Here is an 11208-nt window from a genome sequence, read left to right as displayed (position 1 = left end):
GAGGGGGCGTGCCTTTCCATTGGCGGCAGGGCTGTCACTCAGCGGGGGAAGGGGGCGTGTCCCCGCCCCTCCACGAGGGGGCGTGTCTCCCGATTGGCGGCGGAGCTGTCACTCAGCGAGGCGAAGGGGGCATGTCCCCGTCCAGGCCCCGCCCCTCCACGAGAGGGCGTGCCTTCCCTTTGGCGGCGGTGCTCTCACTCAGCGGGGGGGGAGGGCGGAGTCCCCGTCTAGGCCCCGCCCCCACGAGGGGGCGTTTCTCCCTGTTGGTGGGGGGCTGTCACTCAGCGGGAGGGGGGGCGTGTCCCCGGACAGGCCCCGCCTCTCCACGAGGGGGCGTTTCTCCCTGTTGGTGGGGGGCTGTCACTCAGCGGAAGGGGGGCGTGTCCCCGGGCAGGCCCCGCCTCTCCACGAGGGGGCGTGCCTTCCCGTTGGCGGCGGTACTGTCTCTCAGCGGGGGGTAGGGGGCGTGTCCCCGCCCCTCCACGAGGGAGCGTGCCTTCCCATTGGCGGCGGTACTGTCACTCAGCGGGAAAGGGGGCGTATCCCCGGACAGGCCCCGCCCCTCCACGAGGCGGTGTGCCTTCCCATTGGCGGCGGTGCCGTCACTCAGCGGGGAAAGGGGGCGTGTCCCCGTCCAGGCCCCGCCCCCACGAGGGGGCGTGCCTTCCCATTGGCGGCGGGGCTGTCACTCAGCTTGGAAAGGGGGAGTGTCCCCGTCCAGGCCCCGCCCCTCCACGAGGGGGCGTGCCTTCCCATTGGCGGCGGGGCTGTCACTCAGCGGGAAGGGGGCTTGCCCTCTGTGGGCCCCGCCCCTCCACGATGGGGCGTGTCTCCCTATTGGCGGCGGGGCTGTCACTCAGCGGAAAGGGGGGCGTGTCCTCTGTGGGCCCCGCCCCTCCACGAGGGGGCGTGTCTCCCTATTGGCGGCGGGGCTGTCACTCAGCGAGGCGAAGGGGGCGTGTCCCCGTCCAGGCCCCGCCCCCACGAGGGGGCGTGCCTTCCGATTGGCGGCGGGGCTGTCACTCAGCGGGGGAGGGGGGCGTGTCCTCTGTGGGCCCCGCCCCTCCACGAGGCTTGAAGAAGGCCGGGAGCCGCGGGAGAGGCAGAGAGGGAGGGAGGGTGGCAGGGAGGGAGGTTGGTAGGCAGGCGTCCGGCCCGCGGCCCCGCCATGGCGCTGCCGCCGCCTCCCCCGTTGATGCTGCCGCCGCTGCTGTCGCTGCTGTCGTGGTGGTGGTGGTGTCCGTGCTCGGGGCTGAACTTCAGCTACCACGGGCAGGCGGCCCTGGAGGGCTTCCTGGGGGACGTGGCCGCCGCGCACCCGGACATCGCACACCTGCACAGCGTCGGAACCTCCGCCGCAGGTCAGGGCGGCTCCCCCCGACACCGCGCGCGCACCCACACACACACACACACACACACGCGCACACACACACACACACACACACACACACACACACACACACACCCCTCTCTTGGGGAGCCGTGGGGTCGGCGAGCCCGCTGTCAATCAATCAATCAATCGTATTTACGGAGCGCTTACTGCGTGCGGAGCACTGTACTAAGCGCTTGGGAAGTACAAGTTGGCAACATCTAGAGACAGTCCCTACCCAACAGCGGGCTCACAGTCGGGTAGGGGCCGTCTCTGCAGGTCGCCAACTTGTCAATCAATCAATCGTATTGATTGTATATATATATATATGTATATATGTTTGTACATATTTATTACTCTATTTTACTTGCACATATCTATTCTATTTCTTTTATTTTGTTAGTATGTTTGGTTTGGTTCTCCGTCTCCCCCTTCTAGACTGTGAGCCCGCTGTTGGGTAGGGACCGTCTCTATAATGTTGCCAACTTGTACTTCCCAAGCGCTTAGTCCAGTGCTCTGCACATGGTAAGCGCTCAATAAATACGATTGAATGAATGAATGAATAGTATTCTATTTATTTTATTTGGTTTATACGTTTTGTTTTGTCGTCCGTCTCCCCCTTCTAGACTGTGAGCCCGCTGTTGGGTAGGGACCGTCTCTGTATGTTGCCGACTTGTCCTTCCCAAGCTCTTAGTCCAGTGCTCAGCACACGGTAAGCGCTCACTAAATACGAATGAATGACTACTATTCTATTTATTCTATTTTGTTAGTATCTTCTGTTTTGTCGTCTGTGTCCCCTTTCCAGCCTGTGAGCCCGCTGTTGGGAAGGGACCGTCTCTTGATGTTGCCAACTTGTCCTTCCCAAGCGCTTAGTCCAGTGCTCCGCACACAGTAAGCGCTCACTAAATACGATTGAATGAATGAATACAATTCTATTTATTTTATTTGGTGTTTATGTTTTGTTTTGTTGTCTGTCTCCCCCTTCTAGCCTGTGAGCCCGCTGTTGTGTAGGGACCGTCTCTATAGGTTGCCGACTTGTACTTCCCAAGCGCTTAGTCCAGTGCTCTGCACACAGTAAGCACTCACTAAATACAATTTCCTCTCCTCCTCCCCATCCCCCCCACCCTACCTCCTTCCCCTCCCCACAGCACCTGTATATATGTTTGTACAGATTTATTACTCTGTTTATTTTACTCGTACATATTTGCTATTCTATTTATTTTGTTAATGATGCGCATCTAGTTTTACTTGTATTTATTCTGATGACTTGACACCTGGCCTCATGTTTTATTGCCTGTCTCCCCCTTCTAGACTGTGAGCCCGTTGTTGGGTAGGGACCGTCTCTAGATGTTGCCGACTTGAACTTCCCAAGCGCTTAGTACAGTGCTCTGCACACAGTAAGTGCTCAATAAATACGATTGAATTAATGAATGAATGTTGGGTAGGGACTGTGTCTATATGTTGCCAACTTGAACTTCCCAAGCGCATAGTACAGTGCTCTGCACACAGTAAGCGTTCAATAAATATGAATGAATGAATAGTATGTATTGAGCGCTAGCTATGTGCCAGACATTGTAATACTAAAGATGGCATGTGTTAAGCGCTTACTATGTGGCACTGTGATACTCATGATAGTACATATTAAGCGCTATGTGCCAGGCACTGTGATAGTCATGATAGTATGTGTTAAGTGCTTCCTATGTTCCAGGCACTGTGATAGTCATGATAGTATGTTTTAAGCGCTTCCTGTGTGCCAGGCACTGTAACACTCATGGTGGTATGTGTTAAGCACTGGCTCTGTGCCAGGCGCTTACTATGTGCCAGGCTCTGTACTAAGCACTGGGGTGGAGACAAGCAAATCGGGTTGGACACGGTCCCTGTCCCACCTGGGGCTCACAGTCTCAATCCCCATTTTACAGATAATAATAACTATGGTACTTGTTAATCAATCAATCGGTCGTATTTATTGAGCGCTTACTGTGTGCACAGCACTGTACTAAGCGCTTAGGAAGTCCAAGTTGGCAACATATAGAGGCGGCCCCTACCCAACAGTGGGCTCACAGGCTAGAAATGTGCCAAGCACTGTTCTAAGGTCTGGGGTAGATACAAGTTAGGCTGGACACAGTCCCTGTCCCACAAAGGGCTCACGCTCTTAATTCCCATTTTCCAGATGAGGGAACTGAGCCGCAGGGAGGTGAAGCAACTTGCCCAAGGTCACACAGCAGAGAAGTGGCAGAGCTGGGATTAGAACCCACGACCTTCCGAGTCCCGGGCTCTAGCCACTACGCCAGGCTGCTTCCGCTCTAGACTGTAAGCTCGTTGCAGGCAGGGAATGCACCCACCATCTCTGTTAGAGCATACTCTCCCAAGTGCTCAGTACAGTGCCCTGCACACAATAAGTGCTCAATAAATACTTAAACTCCATCTGGACTGTAAGCTCTTTGTGGGCAGGGAGTGTGGGCAGAGTCTACCAACTCTGTTGTACTCTCCCAAGTGCTTAGTAATAAGTGGGCTTACTGCGTGCTAGGCGCTGTACTAAGCGCCCGGGTGGGTAATAATAATAATGTTGGTATTTGTTAAGCGCTTACTATGTGCAAAGCACTGTTCTAAGCACTGGGGGGATACAAGGTGATCAGGTTGTCCCACGTGGGACTCACAGTCTTAATCCCCATTTTACAGATGAGGAAACTGAGGCACAGAGAAGTTAGGCGACTTGCCCACAGTCACACAGCTGACAAATGGATGTCAGCAAGTCGGGTTGGACGCCGTCCCTGTCCCACGTGGGGCTCACCGCCTCAATCCCCATTTTACAGATGCGGGAACTGAGGCCGGGGACGTGAAGTGACTGGCCCAAGGTCGCACACAGAACCCAGGTCCTAATGACTCCAAAAGTTCTGTGCTCTTTTCCCCTGGGCCATGCTGCTTCCCCACTAAATGCTACATACCGTGGACTGATTTCATTCCTAACTTGGAGTGTTAAAGTCTTTCCCCATGTGGCATTTTGTTTAATAACGATAGCCTGGTGTCTTGAATTTATATGAGGAAGCTGGAAAAAGAAGATTACAGTGCAGAATTATTATCGAATGCTGTCGAGTAGTTTCCGATTCTTGGCGACTCTATGGGTATATATATATATATATATATATATATATATATAAAATAAATAAATAAATAAAATAAATATATGATATATATAATATATATATTTTATTTTATTTATTTATTTTATTTTATTTATATATTATATATATATATATTTTCTCATGACAGTGCAGAATACTGTTCTAAATAAACTGATTCTAAGTAGGACCACGTAATGATAATAATTGTGGTATTTGTTAGGTGCTTACTATGTGTTAAGTGGTGGGATAGATACAAGTTAATCAGGTCAGACAGTCTCTGTCTCTCACTCGGGGCTCACAGTCTAAGTAGGAGGGAGAACGGGTATCGAATCCCCATTTTCCAGATGAGGAAACTGAGGTCCAGAAAAGGGAAGTGACTTGCCCAAGGTCACACAGCAAGCAAGTGGTGGAGCCGGGATTGGACCCCGAGCCCTCGGACTCCCAGGTTGTGATGTTCCCTCGTCCCCCTCTCCATCCCCCCCATCTTACCTCCTTCCCTTCCCCACAGCACCTGTATATATGTATATATGTTTGTACATATTTATTTATTTATCTTACTTGTACATATCTATTCTATTTATTTCATTTTGTTAGTATGTTTGGTTTTGTTCTCTGTCTCCCCCTTCAAGACTGTGAGCCCGCTGTTGGGTAGGGACTGTCTCTATGTGTTGCCGACTTGTATTTCCCAAGCGCTTAGTACAGTGCTCTGCACACAATAAGTGCTCAATAAGTACGATTGATTGATTGATTTTCTCTGGGTCACGCTGTCTCATCGCGAGGTTGTGGAATCAGTGCAGTTTGACTGTCGATACCTAAAAGGGGATTACCAGAAAGCCTGTGACTTTGTGCTGAAATATCATTTCCAAATACCCAGCTTCGCACCTATGCTTTTTATGATCGTCCTTGATTTGGCTTTTACATATTTGGATTTGTTTGGTTGAACTGAGATTCCTTCAACTCCCATACCTTTCCTCAATGGGGGAAAATAATAATAATAATGACATTTGTTAAGCGCTTACTATGTGCAGAGCACTGTTCTAAGCGCTGTGGGGGGATACAAGGTGATCAGGTTGTCCTATGTGGGGCTCACAGTCTTAATCCCCATTTTACAGATGAGGGAACTGAGGCTCAGAGAAGTTAAGTGACTTGCCCAAGGCCTCACAGCAGACATGTGGCAGAGTCGGGATTCGAGCCCACGACCTCTGACTCCAAAGCCCGGGCTCTTTCCACTGCTTCTCTGAAAAGGGAAAAAGGTGATGTTTGTGTTTGAACAGAACACAGTAAAGATTCCATTTTTTGTGTGTGTGGAATGTGAAATTGGGCCATTATAGGTTTTTTCAATCAGTCAATCAATCAATCGTATTTATTGAGCGCTTACTATGTGCAAAGCGCTTCAAGCCTCGTTACCGCTAAGTGATGTCGAAAGGATTCGACAGCACAAGCGAAAAATACGTATTGTATTTAAGCACTTGCTAGGCGCCAAGGACCGAGGTCAGTGCAGTTAGATCAGGCCTCGCCTCCGTCCCCCATGGGGCTTCCAGTCCAACTTGTACTTCCCAAGCGCTTACTACAGTGCTCTGCACACAGTAAGCGCTCAATAAATATGATTGATGATGACTACCTATTTAACAGATGAGGAAATTGAGGTCCAGAGAAGATTAAGTGACTTGAAAGGTCACCCGGTGACCACGGACACGTCTCTCCCGGAACACCCCGTCGCCGTCTGCAGTTGTTCCGGGAGTGGATCCGTGGAGTTTTCTGGGTCAAAATATGGAAGTGGTTTGCCATCGCCTCCTTCATCATCATCATCATCATCATCATCAATCGTATTTATTGAGCGCTTGCTATGTGCAGAGCACTGTACTAAGCGCTTGGGAAGTACAAATTGGCAACATATAGAGGCAGTCCCAACCCAACAGTGGGCTCACAGTCTAGAAGGGGGAGACAGGGAACAGTCTCATGTGAGACGGGGCCAGTGTCAATCAATCAATCGTATTTATTGAGCGCTTACTGTGTGCAGAGCACTGGACTAAGCGCTTGGGAAGTACAAGCTGGCAACATATAGAGACAGTCCCAACCCAACAGTGGGCTCACAGTCTAGAAGGGGGAGACATAGAACAAAACCAAACATACCAACAAAATAAAATAAATAGAATAGATAGGTACAAGTAAGATAAATAAATAGAGTAATAAATCTGTACAAACATATATACATATATACAGGTGCTGTGGGGAAGGGAAGGAGGTAAGATGGGGGGGATGGAGAGGGGGACGAGGGGGAGAGGAACCTGATTAGCCCACATCTGCCCAGTGCTTAGTACGGTGCCTGGCACATACTAAGCCCTCAACAGAAACCATTTTATTCATTCATTCAGTCGTATTTATTGAGCGCTTACTGTGTGCAGAGCACTGTACTGAGCGCTTGGGAAGTCCAAGTTGGCAACACATAGAGACGGTCCCTACCCAACAGTGGGCTCACAGCCTAGAAGACTGTTTTAAAAAAAAACGAAACACCTCCTGCGTCCTAGTCTCATATTGCTTCCACTAGGCCTGCTTGGTCCTGTTTAATCTATTTCCCTTGACCTAATACAAGCATAAAAAGTACATTTCCCGACTATAACAATAATAATACTAATGATGGCATTTGTTATTAATAATAATAATGATGGCATTTGTTAAGCGCTTGACCTAATACAAGCATAAAAAGTACATTTCCCGACTATAACAATAATAATAATAATGATGGCATTTATTAATAATAATAATAATGATGGCATTTGTTAAGCGCTTACTATGTGCAGAGCACTGTTCTAAGCGCTGGGGGGGATACAAGGTGATTAAGTTGTCCCACGTGGGGCTCACAGTCTTAATCCCCATTTTCCAGATGAGGTAACTGAGGCTCAGAGAAGTGAAGTGACTTGCCCAAGGTCACACAGCAGACATGCGGCGGAGCCGGAATTCGAACGCATAACCTCTGACTCCAAAGCCCGGGCTCTTTTCCACTGAGCCACGCTGCTTCTCTATTAAGCGCTTACTATGTGCAAAGCACTGTTCGAAGTGCTGGGGAGGTTACAATAATAATAATAATAATAATGGCATTTGTTGAGCGCTTACTATGTGCAAAGCACGGTTCTAAGCGCTGGGGTGGTTACAAGGCTATCAGGTTGTCCCACGGGGGGCTCCCAGTCTTAATCCCCATTTTCCAGATGAGGTAACTGAGGCCCAGAGAAGTTAAGTGACTTGCCCAGAGTCACACAGCTGACAATTGGCGGAGCCGGGATTTGGACTATCCAGCTAAACTTCCTCACCCGATGAGCTGGAAAAGCGCGGGGAACCGAAAGTGCTCTGCTCAGCAAGGATTAGTGGTTTTTCAAAAAAGTAATAGTTTTAAGTGCTTACTGTGCGCAGATTTTTGTATTGAGCGCTGGGGAAGAGTACACTGGTGTTTATTGTTTGGTTTTTTTCTCTTCCAACCCCCAATATGGTGCTCTGCATACAGCAAGTGCTCAATAGATACAATTGCCTCATCTGTCAAATGGGGATGAAGACTGGGAGCCCCCCGTGGGACAACCTGATCACCTTGTATCTACCCCAGCGCTTAGAACAGTGCTTTGCACGTAGTAAGCGCTTAATAAATGCCGTCATTATTATTAATTGCCCGGCTGGATGGCTGAGTGAACTCGCCCTGGGCTGTGCTCCTGGAGGGGCTCAGTTTGCCACCGGGTCGAGCCGAAGACCCTCCATCCTCCGTAGACGGAGCCACGGCATTGGGCTGGGTTGAACGCCCCACGTTGCGCTTGCGAGCCTGCCCCAACCTGCGCCTGGTTAACCGTGACTAGCCTTAATATAATATAATAATATTAATATTTAATATCAATATTAATAATTAATTATATTAACTAATTATAAATATAGTTGGTTATATTAATATTGATTAATTATAAAAATAATTAATTATATGAATATAATTAATATTGATTATTGTATTATGAATATAAATATTTATGTTCGTATTTGTAAATAATAATATTGATTATTATATTATTGATATAAATATTTATATTCGTATTTATAAATAAATACATAAATAAATAAATACGTAAGAATAAGTACGTAAATAAATACGTATTTATAAATAAATGCGATTGATGATATAATATATATAATGTATATAAATAATATATATAATATATATAATAATATAATAATAATGAAGGCATTTGTTAAGCGCTTACTATGTGCAGTGGAGAGAGCCCGCCCGGGCTTGGGAGTCGGAGGCCATGGGTTCAAATCCCGGCTCCGCCACTTGTCAGTCAGTCAGTCAATCAATCAATCGTATTTATTGAGCGCTTACTGTGTGCAGAGCACTGGACTAAGCGCTTGGGAAGTCCCAGTTGGCAACATAGAGAGACGGTCCCTACCCAACAGCGGGCTCACTATCTAGAAGGGGGAGACAGAGAACAAAACCAAGCATACTAACACAATAAAATAAATAGAATAGATAGGTACAAGTAAAATAAATAGAGTAATAAATGTGTACAAACATATATACAGGTGCTGTGGGGAAGGGAAGGAGGTAAGACGAGGGGGGGGCGTGGAGAGAATAATTGTCAGCTGTGTTACTTGGGGCAAGTCACTTCACTTCTCCGGGCCTCAGTTCCCTCACCTGTAAGATGGGGATGAAGACCGAGAGCCCCACGTGGGACAGCCTGATCACCTTGTATCCTCCCCAGCGCTTAGTATTTTGCACATAGTAAGCGCTTAACAAATGCCGTCATTATTATTTTGACTTGGGGCAAGCCAATCAATCGTATTGAGCGCTTACTGTGTGCAGAGCACTGTACTAAGCGCTTGGGAAGTACAAGGTGGCAACATAGAGAGACGGTCCCTACCCGACAGTGGACTCGCTAGCCACTGGCCCAGCTAGGGATGGAATGGACAGACCTCTTGCTTGACCCTCCCTCTCATAATCGAGACCCGTAGAGGACTGGAAACTCTCTAGATGCCCCCCTGAGACCACCCTGAGAGGTAGATCCAAGCTAATCATGTCGGACCCAGTCCCTGTCCCACATGGGGCTCACCGTCTCCATCCCCATTTGACAGATGAGGAAACTGAGGCCCAGAGAAGAGAAGTGACTCGCCCCGGATCCGGGCTCCGTCCACTAGGTCATGTTGCTTCCTGTCAGGCGGAAACCCTGATGGGCCAATTATTAGAGGAAATACAATGAGGAAGCAGCAGAGCTTACCATTTGACCGCAAGTTTTATCCCAAAGTTTAATGATCTCAGAGATAGGAGTCTTTAAAAAGTCAAAGACTTTTTTGGGGAGCTTATCTATATTGTTAACAAACCACACTGAGTACAGAGGAAAGGCCGGGTTTATTTTACTGTGAAACCTCAAACAGTTGTTAAATCCGGAGATTATTTTACTTTAAAAAAAAAAATCTCCCCTTAGCTATCAAAGGTTACTAGTGGGAAGGCTTGCTAAATGATCCTGTGGGATAAATTGAGTTGGTGAATCAATCAATCAATCGTATTGAGCGCTTACTGTGTGCAGAGCACTGTACTAAGCGCTTGGGAAGTACAAGGCTTCTCAGGGCTCAAGAATTCAGGGCAGCGTGGCCCAGTGGAAAGAGCCCGGGCTTGGGAGTCAGAGGTCATGGGTTCGAATCCCAGCTCCACCACTTGTCGGCTGTGTGACCTTGGGCAAGTCACTTAGCTTCTCTGTGCCTCAGTTACCTCATCTGTAAAATGGGGATTGAGACTGTGAGCCCCACGTGGGACAGCCTGATTACCTTGTATCTCCCCCAGTGCTTGGAACAGTGCTTGGCACATAGTAAGCACTTAACAAATACCATTATAATAATAATAATTGTTATTATTATTATTGCACCCACTGGTCCTCCCAAGGGTTGTGAAGGCCTTGTGGTACGGGAGAGCAGAGGGCTTGGAGACTGCTGGAACCTGGTTGTTGGGTTTTTTTTTTTTTAATATATAGCATTCTTTTGTTATTAAGAACCTGTATATACAGGTTCTGTATTGTGTATGTATATGATACATCCATATACCTGTATGTATCACCTGTATATATGTTTGTACATATTTATTACTCTATTTTACTTGTACATATTCTATTTATTTTATTTTATATGTTTTGTTTTTTTGTCTGCCTTTCCCCTTCTAGACTGTGAGCCCACTGTTGGGTAGGGACCGTCTCTATATGTTGCCAACTTGTACTTCCCAGGCGCTTAGTACAGTGCTCTGCACACAGTCAGTGCTCAATAAATACGATTGAATATTAAGCGCTTACTATGTGCCAGGCACTGTTCTAAGCCCTGGGGTAGATCCAAGCTCATCAGGTTGGACACAGTCCCTGTCCCCCAGGGAGCTCCCAGCCTTAATTCCCATTTTACAGATGAGGGAACCGAGGCACAGAGAAGTTCAGTGGAGAAGAGGCTTAGTCAGGGAGGGCCTCTTGGAGGAGATGTGCCTTCCATATGGCTTTGAAGGAGGGAGAGGGTCGTTTTCTGTCGGATTTAAGGAGGATGTGGGGGAGACAAACGAGATGGAGATACAGCGAGGTGAATATTAGAGCAAAGTGTTCGGGCTGAGTTGTGGTAGGAGAGTAGTAAGGCGAGGTAGGAGGGGGCAAATGATTTAGTGCTTTAAAACCAATGGTGAGAGTTTTTAGCTTGATGCGGAGGTGGATGGGCAACCAC

General features: G+C 48.1%; 1 protein-coding gene across 1 annotated transcript in view; it reads left to right on the top strand.

Annotated features, from left to right (window-relative positions):
- Nucleotides 1-1168: 1168 nt before the first annotated feature.
- The window catches only part of CPM (carboxypeptidase M), a 43350-nt gene continuing 33310 nt past the window's right edge, over nt 1169-11208 (top strand). The window contains exon 1 of the mRNA XM_038756054.1: nt 1169-1361. Within this exon, the coding sequence (XP_038611982.1) occupies nt 1169-1361 (193 nt within the window). The remainder of the gene's footprint in view (nt 1362-11208) is intronic.

Source organism: Tachyglossus aculeatus, chromosome 14 (genome assembly GCF_015852505.1).
Source record: "Tachyglossus aculeatus isolate mTacAcu1 chromosome 14, mTacAcu1.pri, whole genome shotgun sequence".
Classification (NCBI taxonomy): Eukaryota; Metazoa; Chordata; class Mammalia; order Monotremata; family Tachyglossidae; genus Tachyglossus; species Tachyglossus aculeatus.
The sequence above is the reverse complement of the archived record's forward strand: the minus strand, read 5'-3'. Positions and strand labels throughout refer to the sequence as shown.